At 49.0% G+C, this 24,388-nt stretch overlaps 1 protein-coding gene and 1 pseudogene across 8 annotated transcripts; both read right to left on the reverse strand.

Moving 5' to 3' along the window:
- Nucleotides 1–490: 490 nt before the first annotated feature.
- Nucleotides 491–21,891, reverse strand: GRIPAP1 (GRIP1 associated protein 1). Of its 8 annotated transcripts, XM_061410021.1 has the most exons (27): nt 21,786–21,842; nt 21,105–21,227; nt 19,552–19,618; nt 19,348–19,409; nt 18,356–18,382; nt 17,456–17,563; nt 14,328–14,478; nt 13,338–13,522; nt 13,113–13,160; nt 12,400–12,431; nt 12,247–12,294; nt 12,010–12,109; nt 10,632–10,709; nt 10,344–10,436; nt 9,484–9,618; nt 9,003–9,098; nt 8,570–8,782; nt 8,325–8,438; nt 7,271–7,348; nt 7,091–7,186; nt 6,911–6,967; nt 6,699–6,798; nt 5,052–5,182; nt 3,091–3,213; nt 2,840–2,933; nt 1,876–2,030; nt 491–1,038 (listed from the first exon to the last, which is right to left on the reverse strand). In XM_061410021.1, exons 1-27 carry the CDS (start codon nt 21,825–21,827, stop codon nt 946–948), a joined length of 2,649 nt encoding a protein of 882 aa, XP_061266005.1. In that variant the 5' UTR covers nt 21,828–21,842; the 3' UTR covers nt 491–945. The 8 variants fall into 8 exon arrangements, with proteins under 8 accessions (XP_061266005.1, XP_061266008.1, XP_061266006.1 ...); XM_061410024.1 differs by lacking the exon at nt 21,105–21,227 and having other exon boundaries at nt 21,786–21,891; XM_061410022.1 differs by lacking the exon at nt 13,113–13,160.
- A 2,306-nt stretch (nt 21,892–24,197) lies between these two features.
- LOC133243586 (U6 spliceosomal RNA) lies at nt 24,198–24,256 on the reverse strand (annotated as a pseudogene).
- Between the last annotated feature and the right edge of the window lie 132 nt (nt 24,257–24,388).

Genomic DNA, 24,388 nt, shown 5'->3' on the forward strand with positions numbered 1-24,388 from the left:
GCTCTATCTATCATTTATTATACCTACTCCTTAGTCTTCCCATTAGCTCATCCATCAACCTAGCCACTCATCCATCCACACATCCCCCAAGCCATCCATCTGTCCATTTATATCCCTACTTGTCCCTCCTCTACCTATCCACTTGTCCAGCAACCCATTTGTCCATTTATTCACCCACTTATCCATCCATCCATTTATTTACCATCACCAATCCATGCAACATTCCACTTTATCCGTCAGTCCATCCAACCATTTATCCATCCTTCCATCTGTCCACTCATCTATACCCACACCCCAAACAGATCCATCCACATACATGTCTGTGGGTATTTCTGCTCCACTCAGTTTGAGAGACTGTAACTGGAGACAGGCTGGCTGAGGGTGGGGGAAGAGAGTAAAAGGTGCACCCAGTGACCACCCTCCCCCTTCCAGTAACCTCCCTACCCCAAGCACATCCCTCATAGTTGGAAAGAATCAGAGCAGACAGTGAGTGGGTGGGCCCATCTGGCCAGATGGTATTTTGGCTGCACAGCCGTTACACACACACACATTGCTAGAACGCTGAACATGGACCATGCCCCACCCAACATCCCCAATCCCAAATGCAGAGTAGCCAGGCTTCCAGACATAAATTAAAAAATAAAATAAAATTAAAAAGTGTTGGTCTCTTGGAGGGAGAGCTCATGCAGAGATGAAGGCAAAGGCCCCTGGGAGCCAGGACCAAGGAGGAAGAGAAAACCCTGCCCCTCCCCTCAGGATTCCCCACTCCCCAGCGGCCTCAGCCCTAAGACAGGGTCACTGACACCAGCCATCAGGCCTCCAACCCCTTTAACGTCCAGTCTCCCAACCTATTTGATATTGGCCCCAGCCCCCATTTTCCCACCACAGCCCAAGGGAATGGTGTCCTGGGAGCCACAGAAGGGAGTGGGTGCAGCCTGCAGGTCTTTAGCTGGCTTCTCCTGGTTCTAGGTCAGGGTCAGGGGACCCCACGCACTCCTTGCTGAGCCGCACAATTTCCTGGGACAGAACTTCCATGTCCTAAGAAACAATGGAGCCATCAGGGGTCAGAGAAGGTGGCAGGCAATGGCACCCTCACCAAGCCTGGGTGTCATTCATCTCATCCCCTCGATCTCCAGGTATGTCTAGCTTGAGACAGGAAGGTATTTGAAGAAATCCCAGAGCTCCCAGCAGTGGGCTGGGCTCAGGAAAGGTGTGTGTGCTGTGTGTGAGGGGGTGAGGGGTGCCTAGAGCCAGGGATATGGACATGGGAGTGGTTCATCTGCTGTACCCCTATCCCCACCACCTTCTTATCTACTAAATAGTGAGCTTGCTTCTCCGAGGTAGGGGCTGGACCTGTATCCTTTCTGACTTACCCTGAGACGGGGAAATACTTGGATGGCAGGGTGGGTGAGTGGACACATGGGTGGATTCATGGGACATCCATGGTAGGCAAACAGGTGGACAGATGAAGTGTTCAGAGGACAGATGGAGGACAACAGGTGGGCAGGCAGAGGGCTGGGCAAGTGGGTGAAAGGCAAGACAAGGGGTAACTGATGATTAGGTGTGAGAGAGAGAGAGATGTCAGGAAATGGATGCAAAGATATGTGCAGATGATCAGACAGGTAGCAAGGCAGACGGGCAAATAGTTGGTGGGCTGATGGGAGAGTGGCTGAATGTGTATGACTGGATGAGTGCGTGGATACAAGGACAGAAGGAAGAGTGAAAGATTAAAACTGAGAGTGAGTACGTTGACTGGATGATGGGAAGATGAGGGGGAAGGAGCACACAGTGAATGGGGTAGGTGAAGGGGGAACTGGCAGATGACCCAGGGGCTGTGTGGCTAGACAAAGGGGTGGGCTGGTAGGCCACACTTGCCTTGTGCAAATGCATATTCTTGGTCAACTGCTCTTCCAGCATGTTCTGTAGCTTCTTGTTCATCTCCCGAAGGTTCTCGTCACCTGGCTTCACTAGGTCTCTCAGGACGCTGCCCAGCCCGCTGCGGTCTGTGTGGCCTGCTGCCACAGATACATCTGCAAGGACCCAAGCTGAGAACCACCCCCTTGGCCAAGATGGACAGAGACAGAACAGGAAAGAGGGAAACAGGGAGTAGGGGAGAAGAATGGGAGGAGCAGCCTAATGGAGGGGCAGAGGCTTTGCCATGTGAGACCCTGGCTTCACTTACTAGCTGTGCAGCCCTGAAAAATCAGGATAAGAACTCACTCATGGAAAAATGCCTATGACTGTGTACAACACAGTCAGCTCTCAGCATGGGTCAAGTGGTATTGTTCTGATTAAGGTTTAATAAAACAGGGAGAGGAGGAGGTCTGAAAGAAAGGAACAAAAGAAACAAAGATGGGGGTGGGGGAAGGAAGAGGAAAAGGAGGAGAGGGGAGGAAGAGCAGGGAGGAGGGAAGGACCCTAAAAGGGCTATGTATCCAGAGAATGAAAATTTCCAGTGGTGGAACCATTTAGACAGGCAGTAGGAACAGTGAGCCATAATGAAGCGGGGCAGGAATGAGGCAGAAAGAAGGGAAGGGAGAGAAAGGAGGGGAAGAAACACAGGGAGGAGAAAGAAGAATGCGAAGGAAAGACACTCAAGATAGGAGGGTGGAGAGATGACAGAGCCTCAGACAAGAGAGAGGAACCGAGAAGAGAGATGGGGTAGAGAGGAAGACAGTAAGGTCCTGGCCTGGCTGGCTCCCTACTCCACCACCTGTGGTGTTTGCAATAACTTTGGTGAGTTCCGTGAGAAGAGAGAGGCCACAGCTCTGGATGGCAGGGAAGGCAGGGGCAGGTGAGGGGCTGGATGAGGGGTGAGGGCTGGGGAGGGAGCACTTACCAATCCGGCTGTCCATGACATAGGTCTCAATGATGGCACTCTTCCGGCAGAGGTCCTCTGCCATGGACGCACTGCTCACCTCCAGGTGCTTCACCTGCAGGGTGGCCCAGCCCACCTCAGACCCTAAACTGCAGCATGTTTACACAGGAGGAGGGGCCTGGCCAGATACTGCCCCATCTCCACCCCCAACTCCTGCCACCCCAGCCTCCTTGCCAAGGAAGGCCAAGCAAGGACAAGCAAGCAGATGGCACCTTCTCCTCCAGCATCCATTTCTCCTGCTGCATCTCCGCCAGGCGCTGAAAGAGCTCAGCCACTTCCTCATCTGACAGCTCTGCTGGCCGTGGGGGCTGGGCCTGAGGGCTGCTGGATAAGGACTGCAGGGAAGAGTGGGGGAGAGGCCAGCCCAGGCTCAGCACTGTCACCCGGGATAGGATCCAGGACTGAGGAGAACCAAGCCGGGGGTGGGCTTTGCAACTGGGGCTGCAGACAAACTATAGACAAGTCTTGGCACCCTCAGAGACTCTGGATCCCCCTTTGCCTAAAGAGGGAGACAAGAACCATCACACCACACACAGTATAGACTTATTGAGATCATGAAGGGAGAGCCTGGGGCCCCTGAGTTCTCCCAGTTGGCAGGAGAATCAGGGGAGAGAAGAACAAACTAAATGACACCACCAGGAAGCCCACAGGAAAATCCCAAAGGTGGGACACTTTCTGCAGGTTAACTGGGCTGGTCTCTTCTACAGGATTATGTCATGAAAATGAGGGATCACACTCGATTCAAGAGATTTAAGGGACATAAAGCAACCAGATGCAACAAGTGTGCTCGAAATTGAATGCTGGTTTTCATAAAACCAGCAATAAAGGACATTTTGGGACCAACTAGAGAAATCTGATGGCACCCCACTCCAGTACTCTTGCCTGGAAAATCCCATGGACGGGGGAGCCTGGTGGGCTGCCGTCTATGGGGTTGTACAGAGTCGGACACGACTGAAGCGACTTAGCAGCAGGAGCAGAGAAATCTGATTAAGGTCAAAGTACTACAGAAGATGTGTGAGTGCTCAGTTGTATCCGACTCTTTGCAACCCCATGGAATGTACCCCACCAGGCTCCTCTGTCCATGGAATTCTCCAGGCAAGAATACTGGAGTGGGTAGACCTTTCCTCCTCCAGGGGATCTTCCTGACCCAGGGATCAAACCCACATCACTTGAACGTTTACCAATTAGGATGGTAGAAATCAGTTGGTTACTTGCAATCTTATTTAGGTTTAAAAAAAGAGAGAGGGGTCTAGAAGGGTATGAACTAAGAATTTATAGTGGTGATCTCTGGATGGTAAAGATGTGATTTCCTTAGATTTAAAAAAAAATCTTTGCTGTGTTTTTTTAATTTTTCTACAATGTATGTGCATGCATGCTCAGTTGCTTCAGTCGTGTCCAACTCTTTGTGACCCTATGGACTGTAGCCCACCAGGCTCCTCTATCCAAGAGATTCTCCAGGCAAGAATACTGGAGTGGGTTGCCGTGCCCTCCTCCAGGGGATCTTCCCAACCCAGGGATCAAACCTGGGTCTCCTGTGTCTCCTGCATTGTAGGCGGATTCTTTACCACTGAGCCACCAAGGAAGCCCCTCTACAATGTACACAAACTACTTATAGAATGATAAAAAAGTCATTTCCAAATATAAGGGTCTGGCAAGGAAGCTGACATAGACGACAATAATAAATGATAACTATGGTGGTGGTGGTTTAGTCGCTAAGTCATGTCCAACTCTTGCGACCCGTGGACTGTAGCCCACCAGGCTCCTCTGTCTATGGGAGTTTCCAGGCAAGGATACTGGAGTGGATTGCCATTTCCTTCTCCAGGGGATCTTCTTGAAAGACCCAGGAATCCGGCCCAGGTCTCCTGCATTGCAGGCAGATTCTTTACTGACTGAGCTACGAGGGAAGCCCAGTGATAACTATGAATTGGGAAAAAAAAGGATCTCCTACATGGATAATGCACCTACTATGAGCCACATATTTTATGGCACCAGGAAAGGTAGAATTCGCCCAGAAATGATGAAACAGAGGGTCAGAGAAAATAATTTGTTCATCCTCCATTTAGCAACCTGAATCCAAGTTTGTGAGCTTGAAGAAAACTTGACAAGAATATATGTGTGCCGGGCCCAGAATGTGGGTAGAAGCTGGGGCTGTAGGTTCTTCCCTGCCCCTTACCCTCGCTGGAACAGTTGAGCTCTCCTTCTCCCGCAAGATCTCGCGGTAGCTGAAGGAGGAGACGCTACTGCTGTCCCCAGTCTGGGTCCGGCTTGGTGAGTTCATCTCTGAGAGAACCAGCTCCTCGAGCCCTGGGCAGAGAGGGAAGAGAAATCTGAGCCCCAATCCCCCAGGGTCCCAGGGCAGGAAGAGGCAGAAATAGATTTGACAGAGATGGAGAGAGGCAAAGAGACACTCAGGCATGATGCAGACAGTAGGGTAGGGAAAGGCAGAAGCAGAAAAAAGAGCTGTTTCTCTAGGCAAACACACGCCAGAAGTGAAACAAAGGTGAAGATGGGGAGAAAGAGATGATGCAGGCACAAATGGGCATAAACTGGCGTATGCACTCAGATTCAAGGTACGCCATAGCTGGAGAGGGCACAGGGGCACCCGCGCATACAGAGAGAAGACCCCAGATAGATAACAAGCCAGAGCAGATGATAGAGGCTAACAGAGATGCTGGTTTAGGACACAAGTCAGAGTAGTGACACAGAGAGAAAAGATGGCGATAGACTCAGAGGCATACACCTAAATCTGACTTTCCTAATGGACAAATAGAATGTATGGCACACAGTTTGAATCTGTTTATTGATTTGTACAGCAACTTGCAACAGAAAAATAAAAGTCCTCCCTTATAAAGAGAGGTAACTTCAGGAGACTGAGTGCCTCAGCGAGACAGTGATTTGGTGAGAAATACACCCGTTTTTGACAGATCACTTGAAACACAGCCACCAAGCATGTGCCTCTGTTCCTGCAGCTGCTTCTGAGTGTCAGGGAAGGGGGCTGACACAACAAGCCAAGGGTCTCCAGCAAGAGCAGGGTGGCTGGGGAAGGATAGGCAGCAAGTTTTCTCTCACTTGTGATACAGGAAATGCACCAGAGCCATCACTGCAACTTATTTAAACAGTTTTAGGCCATTTCTTTGTTAAAAAAAAAAAAAAGTCTGAGGCAATTCAAATTTTTCTGTTTTATCTTCTGCCTTAAGTGGCAGAAATAATGTAGATTTTAACTGCATAATGATCACATGGCAGTTCTGCTACCTGATTGTAAGTCTGTCTCCCCAGCTCAATAGGAAACTCCTGGAGGACTGAGACTTGGGGTAGGGGGTTCCTATCAGGGACCCCAGATGTGAGTGTAAGGGCTCAGTCCATATTTACAGAACGAGAGAATGAACACAAGAGACTGAGAGACACTAGGTGAGGTGTGGGAGTGTATGAGGGGTAGTGAGGAGACAGACAGAGACAAAGACAGATGAGAGAGACCGAGGAGAGAGAGAGACAAAGGAATAGAGAGAAGAAAAGAGCAGGATGAGAAAAAGAGAGAACTAGAGAGGGAAGGCTGGGAGAGAAAGGCAGATAGAGATGAAATTAGGAGGCAGAGAGATAGAAACAGAAGAGACACAGCAAAAAGGAGAGCGAGCCCAGAGAGAGAATGCAGAGAGAGAAACAGAGGAGGGAGAGATGCAGAGACAGGGTAAAAGACAAAGTTCAAGAGGGACAGAAGACACAGGAGTGCTCTACAGAGTAAAGTACAGGAAGCAGCCCCAGCCTTCAGGCCCAGGCTACGCCTCCCCACACCTCAGCCTCCCCTATGCTCTGGGCCCTTCACCTGAGCGGCTCTTGCTGTTCGTGAGAATGTCTTGCAGCCGCTCCTGCAGCTTATCTGCCCGTTTCCGCTCTAGGTGCAGCTGCCGTTTGAGGTCCTTGAGCTGTGGGGAAAGGCGGAAAGAAGGGGGCTGAGGCCTGGTGGGCCCACAGGTGGGGCACCACAGGGCAGGAGTGGGCCACGCGTGAACACCTCCCAAGCATGTGCTGTCATACCGCAGCACTGCCCTTCTTCTCCAGGATTCGCTGCCCATCCACGGTGTCCTTCACTTCCTGTGGGAGAGAGACAGCATGGCTGCGGGTGCCAGCATGGCTGCCTGTGGTGTGCTCCCTCCCTGTCCCACCACTGCATGCTGATCCCCAGGGTGTTTCAAGGGCTCAGGAGGGACCAGGGACCTGCTTCAGGCTGTTGATGGTCTTCAGGTGACAGTCCCGCTCCTCCTGAGCCTGTCGGAGCTGCTCCTGCACACCCTGTAGCTCCTCCTCCTTGCTCTGCAAAGCAGAAGGCAGCTCAGGCCAAGGCCTGGGAAACCTCAGTCCTCCCACCAGAGAGGAATGCTGTCATACAGTAGGTACCTTCAGCTCCCTGGTGTGCTGCTCCTGACACTGCCTGAGGGCTTCCTCTTGTTCCTGTTGCTGCTGCTGCAGAGATTCCTACAAGACAAGTCCCAGGTCTGACCACAGCCCCCCAGAGAACATCACGCCCAGTGAGGAGGGTAAGGGATTGCAGTGGGCCCCTGGGTGTGCAGAGAAGACACTCCCACAGGGAACACTGGATGCAGAAGTGTCACATCAAGGACCAACATCTGCATTTACATCTTATTTAATAAAACATAACATAGCACTACTGCACGCCAGGAATGTTGTGCATGCTAAGTCGCTTCAGTAGTGTCCAACTCTTTGTAACCCCATGGACTCTAGCCCACCAGGCTACTCTGTCCATTCTCCAGGCAAGAATACTGGAGTAGGTTGCCATTTCCTCCTCCAGGGGATCTTCCTGACTCAGGGATCAAACCCACATCTTTTTCGTCTCCTGCATTGGCAGGCAGGTTTTTTACCATTAGCACCACCTGGGACTTTATATATATTACCTCATTTTATAGAACCCTCCCATAGTACCTAGACAGCAAGTATTATTGTTATCATTTTTTTATGGATGTTGAAAACCGGCCACAGAGAAGTAAATAACTTGCACAAGGCCACACAGCTATAATAGAAAGCAGCCTAGCCAGGATTCAAACCCAGGCAAACAACTGGCTCCAGCTTGTATGTTCTTTACTGCCATGTGACACAGCCTCTTATGTACTATCATCAGTTTTCCAAAAACTGGTAGTAAAAGTTGTGGTTGGAACAAAAGTAGAATGATTGTATTATAATAAATTCCTGACAGAAGCACAATGGAAGAAGGAAGAGGTGCCTTTTCAAATCTGCACCGCTGACATTCTGCCCTACTGATTGATGACCATGCCCCATTCCCCTCCAGAGGGGTGCTGTTGAGCCAGGAAGTGCGGTGAGGATGCTCAAGTCCAGAGCATCTCAGAAACTTCCAGGGCCTGACCACTCCTGGTCCCTTGGTTTGCCATGGGTACCCTCTCAGCCAGCCTCTGAGCGTCCCGAGGCACCAACTCACCTCAGCCTCCTTCAAGCGCCGTTCAAACCAGCCCTTGGCTCCATCCATTGAGTGTACCTGAGCTTGAAGTTCTTCTACCGTCTGCTGAAGAGTCTCCAGTTCCCGCGTTCGGGCCTGTGAGAGAGCAGGCCACCATGGGCCAGGTGGAGAAGTGGGAACCTCACCCATGCCACCCCCTGGCCCATCAGCAGTGCTTCGCTCCCCAGGTTTTAGAGGCAGAAGGGCACCATCATCTACCCACCCACCTTCTCCTCACGGATCTGCCCACGCAGCTCCTCCTCCTGCCGCTTCTTGTCTTCGTGCAGCTCACGGAGCTCACGCTCGTAGCGGGCCCGCACCCCCAGCACCTCCTTCTCATGCCGTAGTCGCACTGCTCCCAGCTCTTCCTTGTGCTGGGACTTCTCCTGCAGCGTCTCCATGGCCAGCTCATCCAACATAGCCTTCCGCTTCTCAGCACTCTGGTGGGCAGGCAGGAGGACACCAGTCAACCTCCTCTCCAAAACCAAGTAAGGGCAAAGGAACAAGCCAAAGTGCACCTCTTCCCCAGCCTCACTGACCAGGCTAAGCCACCCACCCCTCCTCATAGAAGTGGCTACTTTATGCCCCCTCCCATTTCCTTGGGTTGGCCCACATCACCTGTGCCCCTACAGTCTGGGCGACCCCCTCAGTGTTGCCCACCTTCCGAGCCTCCTGTAGTTCCTGGATCAATTGCTCCTTCTCCTGCCCGAGTTCCTGGAGTTGTTCCAGCAGCCGACTATTGGCCCGCAATGACTCCTAATGCAGAGACAAAGGGAGTGAGTTTGATAAAGAGCCCCCAGGAGGTGCTGGTCACCCAAGATACGTCTGGTCAAGTGAGTGATGGTCTCTCCGTTTCTAGATTAGAAACATGCAGAGACCCCTAGCTGCTCCTCAGCATTAATTCTCCCACCATTATTCTGGTTTCTATTATGGAATCAGATTGGCTATCTTAACTAACTGAAGAGGCTCAATCTCAAGTGAAATGACTTGGTCTGAGACACACTGGTGCTAATAAGCTCGGACGTCATACTGGAATCCAAGTCTGCCTGACTCCATGGTCTTCCCACCGCACCTCATGGGAAGTTCCACTAAGCCAGAACTAGGGAACTAGGGGGAGACAGGTGCAAGCCAGAGGTGTCACCTGGAGCTGGCAGTTCAGGTCATCTTTCTGTCCCATGAGGTCCTCATACTGAGTCTGCCGCTGCTGCAACTCAGCTGTCAGTCCAGCAGTTTGTTCCCGGAGCATATTCAGTTCTTGGGTCTTTGCTGTTTGGATCTGGAAAGAATGGTGGAAATGGGAGTGGAGTGAAAGAGGCCCCAGGGGCAAGTCACGAGATGTTCCCAGGGAGACAGGGAGAGAGGTGAAAGGAGAGCCAGGAGGAGAGAGAGAATTTCAAAGAGAAAATCAGTCAAAGTGATCAAGAGGGGATTGGACAAATGTGGTATATTCATTCAATGAAATAGTACACAGAGATAGCAAAACAGATTAGTGCTACATATGGATAAACCTCACAGATAGAATGCTTCAAGAAAGAGGCCAGACATAAGATTGGGTGTCTGATTCCATTTACATGAAGTTGAAGAACAAACAAAACTAATCTATGTTGCTAAAGGTCAGACAAGTGCTTATTTTGGGGAAGTACTGACTGAAAAGAGGTAATAGGGGCCTCTGGGATGCTGAAAATGCTCTATATCTTCCTCTGGGTGGTGGTTGCACGGAGATAGATAAATATACAGACAGGAACAATTCACTGAATGTACACTTAAGATTAGTACACTTCTTGGCTTTTTACCAGTGAGAAACTAGAATATAAGAAAAGCAGAGATGGGGGACCAGAGAGAAGAGGGGTGGAAGCCGAGAGAAAGAAGCTGAGAATGAGATAGAAGCAGAGGCAGGAGAACAGCATGAAGTCCAGGCGACCCTACCCCAATGTGGATCACAAGCAGAGGGAGATGGGGGAACTAGGGAGGGATCAGCATGGGCTCCCATGTATCCTGTACCTGCTCCAGGGCAGCCAGGCTAGTTCTCAGAGCATTATTCTCAGTCAAAAGTCCTTCCACTTGTTCCTGTGCATCTGCACTCTGGAGGGACACCTGGCCCCACCCCACAACAAGTGAGAGTGGGTCCAGAACCGGAAGACAGGACCTACCCGCAGCCAAGAAAGAAAGGACACACCCACAAGAACCACGACCAGGGGAAGCAGGACCCCTGGGTCCTTGCCTGCCTGCACAGTACCCGCTCAATCTGCCCTCACCCCCACCTCCCCAAGCCCGCTCAGTACAATATACCTGATCCTGTAGGGCTCGCAGAGCTGCCGCATGCTCCAGGCGCTCCCCTTGCCGCTGATCTCTCAGCTCTGCCAAGCTCTGTAGGGACCAGGTCAGGGGAGCCCATTCCAGACCTCAGCCTCCCCTGGGGTACGTATAACCATACAGACCTCCTCTATGGAAGGGGGAAGCATGTTGCCAGCACTTGAGGGTCTGGGGCTACCCAGCTATCAGCGATCTCAGGCTCACCCACACTCTAGGTCATTATCCCAAGGGGCCTCACACACCCCTGTATACATCCCAGTCCTAAGCACCTCAGAAAACACCTACAGTCCTAGGGATCTCAAATTCACTCAGCCCCCAATCATGCGAGGTCTCATGCACTCTCACCCAGAGTCCAGCACAGGGGCCTCAGGATTCTCAGACACACTCAACTCCCAGGGACTACAGCTTTACCCAGACTCCTGACCCCAACCCCCAGGGGTTTTAGACACATGCAACTCCCATGTCCCTAGTCCCCAACAGTCTCTGACCCATCCAAACTCACAGCCACAGATCCTTCAAGTTTCAAACTGATACAACTGCATAGTTTCCAGCTCCTGGTGAGGTCTCAGTCCGACACCTCATCTGCCACTCCTGCCCCCAGTCTCTGGGGATCTTCAGACCCAGCTAACTGAAGACCCAGCTTTATCTAGACTTCTGTCCCCAGCTCCGAGAGGTCTTAGACTCAAAGCCACTATATCCCCCAGTCCAAGGGACCTCAGACACATTCACTCTAAAGGGAAGCCTGGAGACATTAAAGTCACCCAGCCCCACACCCTTAGGAGCCTCAAACCTCCCCAGACTTTTGCTCCAATCTCTGGATGTCTCAGACTCACCAGTTTTTTATCCACAGTCCCCAGGAGTCTCAGGACCACCCAGCTCACATGATCCAAATTCCCAGGTATCTCAAGACCCAACCCAGCTCCCAAGCTCTGAAGGTTTCAAATGCACTCAGCCTCCAGGGCCAGCTGTGTCCGTAGTTCTAAAAGTTACCTAGCCTCCAGAGAGTTCAGACTTGCTCCAACTCCTGGTCCCAGTCCAGTGACCACAGATTTCTTCAGATTCCTATCTCTAATACCCCAGCAATTCAGATTCATCCACACTTGTGGCACACAGAGCCCTAGTCCTCAGCCCCTCTGAGATTTTTGATTCATGCAGAGTCCTAGCCCAACCCCTAGGGCTCTCAGGGTTCCCAAGTTTCCATTTTCCTAACTCCTAGGGGGTCCAGGACGCATTCAGTCCTTATATTTCTAACACAGGAACTATCAGACTCCCCAGCTAGCCTCCACGGACCTCAGAGCTGCCCAGACTTGCAGCCCCGTCCCTGTCCCAGTGATCTCAGAAACCAGCCCCTCACCTGATTGGCAGCCTCGAGCTCCTGCTGCAGCTTTTGAGTTCGAGCCAACTGGGCTTTGAGATCAGCCTCCTTCCGCTGCTGTAACTCCTCAATCTTGTTCCTGGGGGTGATTGGTGGAGGGGGGGACATGCTGACCACAGCCAGAGGCCCAGTCTCCTAGTTTGGCCCCAGGATCTTCGGTTAATCATGCTGGGCACTGCCATATTATCTACCAATATTCCCAACCCTGGTAGTTACCGGCTGTCATTGAATAGTGTCTCCTTTTCTGTCTGCAGACGGCAAAAACTAGGCACAGAAAGATAGATGTATATGGATCAGTTCCACTAGTCAAGCTCCTCCCTAGTCCCCCCCAAACCCCTTCCTCCCCAGCTCTGAAAAAAAGAAATTTACCTTTCTTGTTTCTTTTTCAGTTTCTCGGAGAGCTGAGGTTGGGGAAGGGGTTACAGACAAGTGATAACAATGAGAATATTATTAATACAGACAAAAATTAACTTCATGTTTACAGACACTTTCCACTAAGGCCTTTCTGGAAACTGGGATTTACTTATGTTACCTCACGGAATCCTCAAAACTGTCCTGAGCAGTGAACACTACTGGCTTTACAAATGGGGAAACAGTCTCAGAAGGGTTAAGTAATTTGGTTGGGCAGCTGGTCGGCAGCAAAAATGTGACCTCCACCCAGCTCCTCTGGCTCCAAAGCCCAACATATGCCCCCAATCTATTGACTGATGGCCACATCATAGAATAGCTAGGCTGGGAGTCCTGGAAAGCAGGATCATAATTAGCTGCCTCACCACTGGGTCTCAAGTCCCTAAGAGCCAGCAGTCTATAAATGCTTGGATGGATGGATGGACAGATGAATGAACAAGCAGAGCTGGGAGGACACAGAAGGATGGGATGGGACCTGCCAAGCACAAGACACAGAGGGACATTAGCCCATATCATATTGAAAGCATATCTGTGACATAAATGTGTGTCTCTGCATTTCACAGATGATGAAATTGGGCTTTGAGGAGATAATCTGCCCCTCTATCCTACTAATGGAAGCATGGCAGGCAGGGAGTGGGTGAAGGCAAAGTCCAGGGAAAGCTTAGCAGCCCCACCTTAGCAAGTTCTTCCTGCAACCTGGATGTTTCAGCCTGCTTCAAGGTCTGCCAGAATGGATGAGGGAGGGAATTGTTATCAGCAAGGCAGGAGGTAGGACCTGTGCCTTTCCCTGCCCTCCTAATCCATCAGCCCACAAGATGGTGATGTCACAGACATTACCAGGCAGAGGCAGGGCATCCACCTGCCTTCTGGCACCCCAGCCCCAACAGACCCAGATTCACCTCCAAGCCTTGCAGTTGCTCCCAGAGCAATCTCTTTTCCTCCTTCTCCATCTCCCATTTCAGCTCCACTTCTGCCAATGGCATGGGGGCCACAACAGGGGAAGCTGGGCCCCCTGGGGGGTCCCCTTCACCCTCACTGGCAGCTGGGGGCCTTCCAGCCTCTTTCCCATAGCGCTCCTGCAGGGCTAGTGGGCAGAACAGACATATGATGGATGAGGTAGTCTTTGAAGACCCCTGACTCACCTCAAATAGAGGGAGCACTGGCAGCAGAAACCCTGCTCCAATGGTCACAAGCCTACAAAATCAAGGTTCAGCCCCCACTTCTCACAAATCTTTTAAGCCCCACCAACCACAGAAATCCTATCTACCATCAAATCAGCCCAAGTTAGTTTCCCAAGACCCAATTCCATCCTTAAGCCCCACCCAGTCCTCCAAGGTGATGGTGATACCCACCCTCCTCCACTTACAGCTGAATCCTTCTACAACCTCTAATCCCCAGCCACATTCTACAAAGTCTCCCTTCTGATCACCAAACTATCACCTACCACCCTACAAGCCCCAGCTGCTCTCCAAAAGTCCACATATCAGGACACTCCCACACTCGATGAAGCTTTCTTTCAGCTTTCATCCCAGACCCCACTGACAACTTGGGCTCAGAATCTTCCTAACGTTCCTGCCTTCCCTTTCTCCATTTAGCAAACATCTCCTTTCTGATGTTCAAGCTGCTAATCTGTAACACTTTCTAGGTATCAGGTGCTGAACTAAACTCAGAAAGATTATCACCTCTTATCTCTATTACAATTTTCCAGGTGCATGCACTTGGTAGATGACAAAGCTTTGGCTCAGAGAGGTGGAATGGCTTGTCCAAAGTCATAACACTGCTTCACGGCAGGGCCAAGCCTGATTCTGAAGCCTGTCCCTTCTCTGAGGGAAGATAACACCTGACTCAAGCCCCAAGGTCCCCACATTACCAGCAGGGTGTCCACACACCTGCCACGTTCTTCTGCAAGGCTGTGTTCTCCGCCTGCAGTCTCAGTAGTTCCCCATCCACAAGGCTCCCAGCTTGGGCAGCCCCTTCTCTGGCAGCCCCAGCCTTCAGTTGCTGGTTCTCCCGCTCCAGCTGTTCCATCTGGCTGCAGAGCTAAGCAGGGGACAGGTGAGGTGGCAGAAAAGCAAAGAATCAGAACAGCATTTGCTGAAATATACATAGCACTTGGCCAATGTACTTTACAATTCATTTAGTTCCCATAACACCCTTGTGATGTAGAGGCTACACAGATAAGGATACTGAGGCACAGATGTTAAACAACCTCACACAGCTGTGAAGTGAAAGAGTAACAGAAGATTTGAGAATACTGAGAACAATTTTCCACCTGCCCACATCCAACCTCACAGTCACAATTCAAGACCTCAGGCTCCTCTACAAGTTGCTGGTCCCAGATGTCAACATGATGGATGGCCCCACTGCCAGCCCTCTTCTGTGAAGCAGTCTGCATCTGGGAGCCAAGGCACCACAGACAGCTTTCAGAGCATTTCCAGGGTCAGTATTGCCCACAGCTCCCTATCATTAGCCCTGGGAGAGCTCATGAAGAATCCAATGCAAATCAAACTAAGCCAGCCCCCTGTTCAACTACTGGACAGTAGACCTGACAAGATCCTTTGTCCCCATTTTCAGATGAGAATACTGATGCCTACAGAGAATTTTTATTTTATTGTCTGGCATATTTTCTACCCAAAGCACCATTTCTTTCATATGACTGGCTTTTTTGCAACCACCAGTGCTCTGCTCAAACGTCACCTTTCAAGTAATATTCCCCAACACAGAAACAATAATACTTGCTAGCATGGCGTTTTGTTCACTTCTTTCTTACTTAGCACAAACTATGATTAAATTTACCTAGTATGATTTTAATTTCTTACATCTCTGAAAAATTTTGGATCATAAATTGTGATTCACAATTAAATTTTATTTCATAACATAGGGTCACAAGCACAGATTCCAAAGCCAGACTGCTTGCACGTGAATTTCTACTCTGCCATTTGATCTTGGCACAAATTTTTTCATCTCTCTGGGACTGTTTTCCTGATAGTAATGATATCTCATCATTTTGCCAAGAGAATTAAACGAGTGAATAATGTAAAGCACAACTAACAGGACCTACTTATTCAGTCGTGTCTGACTCTTTGCAACCCCATGGACTGTAGCCCGCCAGGTTCCTCTGTCCGTGGGATTCTCCAGGCAAGAATACTGGAGTGGGTTGCCATTTCCTTCTCCAGGGGATCTTCCCAACTCAGGGACTGAACCCAGGTCTCCTGCATTGCAGGCAGATTCTTTACTGTCTGAGCCACCAAGCAAGTCCATAAATAGGACCTGGTGGTGGTTTAGTCGCTCAGTCGTGTCCAATTCTTGCGACCTCATGGACTGCAGCCTGCCAGGCTCCTCTGTCCATGGGATTCTTCAGGCAAGAATACTGGAGTGGTTTGCCATTTCCTTTTCCAGAGGATCTTCCTGACGCAGGAATCAAACCCAGGTCTCCTGCATTGTAGGCAGATTCTTTACCACCTGAGCTATGAGGGAAGCCCGAATAGGACCTGGCACACAGTAAATTCAATATAACTGTCAGCTATCGGTGCTATTATTTGTCTACTATAGTACCATTTTTTCTCCCATTCCACTCCCAGAAATACAAGCTACCCAAGGAAGACTATTCTGTGCTACTTAGAACTATTTCCAGAACACAGAGCACACAGTGGGGGCTCAGTAACTATTTGTTGAAGGAACAACTGAGCTGAAATATCTTGGCAAATAAGTGGCAGAGACGGGCCTTGAACTCAGGCCTCCCTGTGAGCACTTTTAGCTTCTAGGAGGAGGAGGGGGAGTGTGAAGGAGGTTCTATACTTGGCCCAGTGCCTAGCTCAGGGCAGGTGCTGAGAAACACGAGCTGGATTTCTGGAGGAATAACTGCCCCAGCTCACCCAGCAAGAACCATGATACCATTGAGGCTGGAGGAAGGCAGCAGTGAAAAGTGAGGCAATGATGTCAGCTGTCATGTGAGCACCAGGGGTTCTGAATTTTGGGGGACAAGGACCCACTGGGAGCTACTGTGGAAAGGAGCAATGTGGTAAGATCTGCAGGTCAGAACTCTTTAGACCAGGCCTGGTACAAGAAGCTGGAAGTGAGGAGACAGCAAGGAGGCTGTGGGAATACAGCAGGTAATAGGTGGTAAGGGCTGAGGCAGGGCAAGGCCATAGAATAGATATAAACCTTTTAAATAGTCAAGAAATATTTTAGAGGGAAAATGAACTAATAAAAGAGTATTATCAGCAGCTAACACCAACTTAAGCTGATACTATGTGCAAGACTGTTCTAAGTGGTTTGCAGACATTAATTGATTCAGTTCACACAAAAGCCCTGCCAAGCAGGTACTGCCATTATCAGCTTTTCCATTTTAACATTTGGGAACCAAGAAACAGGGAGCTTAAGTGAATTGTTTAAGGTTACAGTTAGTAAAAGGCAGAGCCGACAGTTTAATCGAGGCCTTCTGGATCTTTACTATTACTTACTAAATTGCCTCTGGTATCGTACCTGCATACTTGCATACTCCATACTGCGTACCTGCATACAAACATACTTTGCTTTGTTTTCTTTTTTGAAGTCTCGAGCCCTACATTCTCAGGTAGAGCCTTGGAAATACCTATTTTGTTGCCATGAGACTTCTCCCCTTAACAGACATTAAAAACTTAGAAGAGAAAAGGGAAGCAGCTTAAACATCTTTCTATCACATACTAAGCATAAGAATTTTACCTAAGACCCCCCAATAACCTGGGGCTGCATAGCACCAGCCCCAAAATATACACCAGGAGAGTTGAAGCTCAAAGAAAAGGAGTGACCTGGTCAAGAACCAGCTGACATTAAGGCCTGCAGCCTTCTAATCCCAGCAGTGAGTGGTCCCATCTGTCAAACCACTGCCCCCCAACACAGTTCCAGGCTGTGTTTCAGCACCATGGACAGTGAGTCAGGGCCAGCCTCTGTCCAACCACCCTCAGCAGCCCTCCAGCCATAACCCATGTCATCCCTACCCCTTGCACCCCCCCTCAATTATCCAGGGCACCAGCACCTTGCTGAACTCGGCCATAAGCGTGCTGTTCTGCAAGCGGAAGTCCTCCTCCTGGCTATGCAGCTTTGCCTGAAGCATCTCATTTTCACTCAGCAGCCCCTCGACTTCCTGCAGTGGCAGATGTAAGCCAGGTCTCCAACAGGGGTAGAAAGGATGGAGCAATAGGGCAAAGAAACAGAAATGGAGAAAATGACATTGAGGGGAGAACACAGGGTACAGAGAATGAGATGGGTGAAATCAGGAGATACAAGGGGAAAGAGAGATATAAGGAGGAATAAAAGAGGAGATAGGGAGGGAGAGAAAGACATGGGAGTGAATGAGAGTAAAAGAGGGGTATATAGAAATTGGAGAGAAAGAAAACAGATATGGGGAAAGGAGGTTAGAGAGAAAGGAGAGAGGGATGGGGAGGGGGAGAGAGAGAAAAAGAAAAGGTAGGATGATGGAGAGATAGGAACAAAGAGATCAACAGAGGGAGAATGGAACAGAGAGAGGGGGTCAGGGAAAGAAATGAACCAGGAAGAGAGAGGAACAGGGGAGTGAGGAAAAAGGAGTCAAGAGAGACAAAGAAAGGGAAAGAAGAAATGAAACAATGGCAGAGACAGGAACAGGTGAGGGAAAGACAAAGAGAAGGTTGGGGAGAGAAACAAGAATCCAAGAAGAACAGGAAGACAGAGACAGAGAGAGGCTCAGAGAGGAGGATAAAGAAAAAGGGAGAAAGACACACAGAGAGACAAAACAGGAACACAAAAGACAGACACAAAAGCACATGGCTGGGAGGTAGTCACAGATGCAAGTGCACACACAGAGAAAGAAAGGCCAGTGCAAGGAGATCCCAGCATACCGAAACATCCCCTCTAAGGCAGTCTACCAGACACATTTACCCGCCAGGGGTCCCCTTACCTGAGCTTTCTTGCTCTTGCTCAGTGCCTAAAGGTGAGGGGCATGGGAAGAGAGATAAGGTGAACAGAGATGGACTCCCTCACTAGGGTATGGAAAGATTGTGGCAAATGTCAAGGGGACACAATGATAACAGGGGTTGAGGGATGGGGGTGTCTATAACCACAGAACTCACACAACAATTTATAGCTCAAAGGAATGGAGTGAGTATGGAGCACCCTGCTTACACCCTTTCCTTTAAGCTCTTGAGCTTTTCACGGGTCATAGTATTTAACCCTTCACAGGCTGGATCTCTGGGCTCAGAAATTATGGCTTCATTGCTACATCTGTCCAAACATGTCTATGTGGATCCCTCCAAAGAACCATGGAAACTGCTGTTCCTCTTCTGGGCAGCTGAGGACACTGCCAGTTTGGGAAATCAGCACCCCATCAAAGAGAGAGAAGCCCAGCTTTCTGACTGCCAGACTTTCTGCATTCTGTATTCCTTCATCTAGCAAATGTTTGTGGAGCACATACTATGTATAATTGTGCTATGCTTGGGGACAGAGCAGTTAAGAAAGAGACAAAGGAGGGCCTTGAATGCCTTAAGCGGCCATGACAGGTTATATGCTATCTCACCTTCAAAGGATCTGAGAGGTAGGTTTAGTCTCACTTTACCAACAGGACCAGGACGGGGTGGGGAATAGGAGCACAAGGCAGGAATGTGAGTAGGGGACAGAAGGCAAAGTCAAGGTGACTTACTGATAATTTGATTATTTTGAATAAGTAGTTGAAATTAAAAATGAAGTAAGAGTAAACTAAAATTAATCAATAAATTAAACAAAATTAGATAAAATTACCAAACAAAGGAGATTTCCACGAGAAATTTCTGAATGACTGATGACAACATGTAACATTAGGTTACATGCTGGTTCACTGCAGGTGCTCACTGGACAAATGAATGAGTCAGATGGCTACAGGGAAACTTGGGTGAGTGAGTAGGTGGAGGGAAGTACCTTCTGAGCTTTGCTGAACTCCTTATCCAGGTAGGCAACCTTCTGTCGAAGACTGGTGAGTTCTGGTGTGGGGAAATCAGGGAGTCTCAGCTTCAGTCAGTGGTAAGGAGCTGAAAGGTCTTCCTGCCAGGCCTCTGAGGTATTTTCCCCCTTGGCCTCTGTCCCCCAGAGCCACCCCCATCTAATGAGACCCTCTTGGCTCACCAACACCATTCTTGCGTAGTTCATCTGAAAGCTGGTAGTTGTTTGTCCGGAGTTCTAGTAGCTGAGCCTGAGAGGGAAGCATGGAGGGAAATGATTTGGCAGGAACGTGCCCCCTACCCTCATGAGGAGGGAACCAACCCTCTGAGCCCCAGAGACCCTGTTGCCCTTCTTGTGCCTTTTTAATCACTCTTAAGACCTGTGCCTCACATGTTAAGACCACTTTTTTAAGCAGCCAAATCACAATGAAAACATCACTACTGTAATGCTTGGCTCATGATGTTATTTCCTCACTATCAGTCTGAGACCCAGTAATAAATATAAAACGTTGGAAAAAAAAAAAAGACCTGTGCCTGCTGCATCCCAAATGAGTCCAGCCACTCAGCCCCTGTCCCACCTTCTCCAGTTCTACCTTTGACCACAGCCAGCCTCGAACGTCTCCCTGCTGCCTCCACCTCTCCCCTTTCAGTCCAACTATGACTCCAGGCGATGCCACAGTGCTGACCCAGTCCATCTCTTGTTCCTGTGTGTTCCATGGCTCTCCGTGCCCTCAGGATGAAGTCGGCTTCCTCACCCTGGCTGGCCTCGTCACACACTAAACACTTTTCAGTCTTCTATCAGAGGTGCTGTCTATCCTCTTGGCCTGAATAGGGGGCAGGGGACTGCCTTCTTCCCTTTTTCCCAAGGGAAGAGGGCTTGGTATTATGACCAATTTCACTGAGTAAAAACGGGCTGCCTGGGGTCCCCACAAGCAAGGCTCTCAAAATGTCCAGATCCCTTTCAAGAATCGAGGACAAGTGAAGTATGGGGCATTCCAAACAGCATATCCCTACCTATCAGCCCCTCAGGGCACTGAGGCCAGTTCTTCCCAGAACAACCATCCCTTACAGCACCAGGACCTTTCCCTCTCTCCCATGGCACTAGACTCCATTCCTGGGTGGTCTGCTAAAGGGGAGAGGGCTTGGCCCCTATACAACCTTTCCTGCCCCTGTCCACTCCTGGACCCTCTCCTCCTGATCCAATGAGAACACCCCTGGCACCCACTTAAGAGTCTCTATCCATCAGAGTCCAATGGTTTTCCCTTCACTCATGACTAATGGAATCAATCTTCCTCACTCAAGGGTCTCCTACACCCCTCAAGATCTCCCCAGTCATGATCCAATGAGATGAACCTATACCCTTCAGGGTTTTCCCCCCACAAGGCCTTGGATGGGTTAGGTGGATTACCCTTACTCACATAGGATAACCCTTATGCACAAGTTACAAGGGCCTTACCCTTTTATGGTCCAATTATCTCGCCCTTCCACCCTCAGGGTCCTTCACACAGTGACAACTGGTTTCCTTCATTCAAGGACCAATGGATTATCTGTCTTCACTTGGAGTTCCTTCTGTCCTCCCACAGACCCTACACAGGGTTTCCCCCCTTGAGTCTGCCCACGCACAAAATCCAATGGTATTCCCCAGTAAGGAACTATGTCAACAAGGGTCCCCTTTGGCCTTTCATCCCATCTCAGAGCCCCACCAAAAGAATCAAGTGGTCAGAATACTCAGGGTACCTTCCCAGAGCCCGGTGATCTCCTCTCCACGTGGTCCAAGGGTATCACTCTTTCACCTCCTCTGGTTCTCTCTCCAACAAGGATTAATGGTATTACCCATTCAGGGCCTTCATCACCCCAGCCCTAATGGGATCACCCCTAATCATCCAATGGTACCACCCCTTGCACAGAAGCTCCACCTCCCAAGAACAATGACAACATGTGGGGTCTTTCCCCAGTGCCCTGACATAGTGGTATCTCCCACAAAAATGTCTACCTCCCACCAGTAATGGTATTGCCTTCTCCAGGGCTCCCCCCACCATGACGCAAACAACCCAACGCCTGCTTCCTTCCTCTCCAGGCAAAATGGTTTCGCCTTCTCAGGATCTCCTTCCCTCAAAGCTCAGCAATATAATCGCCCACCTAGGGTGTCTCCCAAAGGTCTCGTCCCCTCCAGGTCTCAGTAAGGTATCACCCACGCTAGATCTCTCTTCCACCCACAAGGCTAACAGAATCCAACCGCTGAGAGCCCAACAGTCTCTTAGAATCCAGTAGTCTCACCACTCGGAGCCTCAGTTTCCCTTCTCCAGACCTCTTAGACTCAAGGTCCATCCCAACCAACCCCTGTTCAAAGCCAGTGGCACAATCTCTCTCTTCCCCGCACCCCCGTCGCCTAGCCTGCTTTTCCTCGCCGAGCGGTACCTGCATCCGCTGAAACTCCTCTTCAGACAGAGCTTGCGCCATGTTCCTCCCCCCCACCCCCCCAACAGCTTTCTGCGCCGACGCGGTTTGTCTCTCCTGTCAGTAGAATTGGGTCGGACCAAACCACCGGTCAGGAATAGAGGGGGAGGAGTCTACTCCGGAAGTTCAGCGTTTTGGAAACCGAGACAAGAGAAAAAAAACTGGCCGGTTAAGTGAATTGCAGTTTAGGATTTTACCAGAATCCAGGTCATTAGATTTGGTTTTTGAGCTATCATTAGACTACTCATTGTGATGCGACACTGTGACATTCCTGTGTCATGGGACTCGTCGCTAGGGAAGTGTTTGCCGACCGAAAATCGCGCTTCCGCGGTACTCCTTTAAGGAAGATGGTCGGCTTTACAGTGGAAATGAAAGCGGAAGCTTTGCGCGTGTCTTGTTCCGGCCCTCCTCCGGGTGACCCCAAAAAGGGAATCCCGTCTCTTGTGAAGCCCTTGGCGTGTTTGTTGTTTGTTTTTTTTTTTTTAAAGATTTGACGCTGATTTTTTTTTTTAACATGATACTGTTAGGTAAAGGGCCCAGCCACCAATAAATTTAAAATACCTGCAAGGAAAGAATGGCAGTGAATCAAACGAGAAAGCTTCACTTAAAAAACAAAACTAGGATAGCAAAACATCAGGAACATTCAAATAAGTGTTAAAATGCATTATAAACGTCTCTTGTGCTTACCGGCCACTGCTGCAAACCCTGCCACCCAAGCAGTAGTTTATATTTGGGAAAGAAAAAAATTAGCATGTTTAGCAGCAACATATCTGGTACTAGGATATGCCCTATTTTCTCTTTTTTGTCTTTTTAGTGGGGCGAGGAGAAAAACTATTTTATGCCATTTTAAATTTACAGAAAAGCAAGAATGGTATAAGGAAATGTGCTTAGTCACTCAGTCGTGTCCGACCGTTTGTGACCCCATGGACTGTAGCCCGCCAGGCTCCTCTGTCCATGGGATTCTCCAGGCAAGAATACTGGAGTGGATTGTCCTGCCCTCCTCCAGGGAATCTTCCCAACCCAGGGATTGAACACAGGTCTCTCGCATTGCAGGCGGGTCCTTTACTGTCTGAGCTACCAGGGAAGCCCATAAGGAAATTACCTGTACCCTTCTGCCAGCTTCATCAGTTGTTCACATTTTGCCACCTTTGCTTTATCATCCTGTCTTTAGATATAAAATTTTTGAGCTATTGACTTCAGCATCCATCAATGATTTCCTAACACCAACATTCCTTTGATATTTGTTAGTTACTAGTCTACTGTAAGAAAGAGCTTTCTCTTCTTCCCCATTTATGTATTTAGATCTGTACAGACTCGTTCTTATTTTATTCCATAGATTATAATCAATCACTATCATTATTTCCTTTGACGCTCAAATTGTCCCAGATTTGACCAGTGGAAGCTCCTTCAGGTTGACTTTTGTGTCCCTTTGACATGGCCCCATCATTTTTTTAAAAAAGCACTTCCTTGCTTTCTAGCATTACAAGATGCTCCAGACTCAACATTATTCCTTTTTAGCCCCAGTTGAGAAAGTGTTCATTGCTACTAGAGTGTAATTTTTTCTATGCCGTCTCAGTGTACAGAGCTAAAAAATACACGTATATGAACTAATTCATGTATACACACATATCTATTATATCTAGTTACATATTTTGCTATAGGTATATGTATTTTTTATTTTTATTTTTTGGTCATGCTGTGTGGCATGTTGGATCTTAGTTCCCTGACCAGGAATAGAATCTGCACCCTCTGCAGTGGAAGCAAGGAGTCTTAACCACTGGACCATGGGGGTAAGTACCTTTTATTTTTTAGGTATATGTACTTTAAAAACATAAGTATACTACTAATAACTTCCATTTCAACACAACACACAAGATTCATTTTAGTTTCCTCACTTTTCATATTCTTTTTTTTTCTTTTTTTATTATTATTTTTTTTTTACTTTACAATATTGTATTGGTTTTGCCAAACAGCAACATGCATGCGCCACAGTTGTACACGTGTTCCCCATCCTGAACCCCCTCCCACCTCCCTCCCCATACCATCCCTCTGGGTCATCCCAGTGCACCAGCCCCAAGCTTCCTGTATCCTGCATCGAACCTGGACTGGCAATTCGTTTCTTATATGATATTATACATGTTTTACCGCCATTCTCCCAAATCATCCCACCCTCTCCCTCTCCCACAGAGTCCAAAAGACTGTTCTATACCTCTGTGTCTCTTTTGCTGTCTTGCATACAGGGTTGTCGTTACCATCTTTCTAAATTCCATATATATGCATTAGTATACTGTATTGGTGTTTTTCTTTCTGGCTTACTTCACTCTGTATAATAGGCTCCAGTTTCATCCACCTCATTAGAACTGATTCAAATGTCCATGCTAATCTTCTCTGTATCGTTCCAGTTTTAGTATATGTGCTGCTGAAGCGAGCACTCATATTCTTCTCCAACAGAAAGAAACCTATCTCCCACTGTCCACAATAAATTTACTTATTTGTGTAATCATAATGCACATTAACTCCAGGATTGCTTACCCATAAACTATGAAAAACAAATCTATCAACTA

The sequence above is a fragment of the Bos javanicus genome, chromosome X (genome assembly GCF_032452875.1).
Source record: "Bos javanicus breed banteng chromosome X, ARS-OSU_banteng_1.0, whole genome shotgun sequence".
In the NCBI taxonomy this organism is placed as follows: domain Eukaryota; kingdom Metazoa; phylum Chordata; class Mammalia; order Artiodactyla; family Bovidae; genus Bos; species Bos javanicus.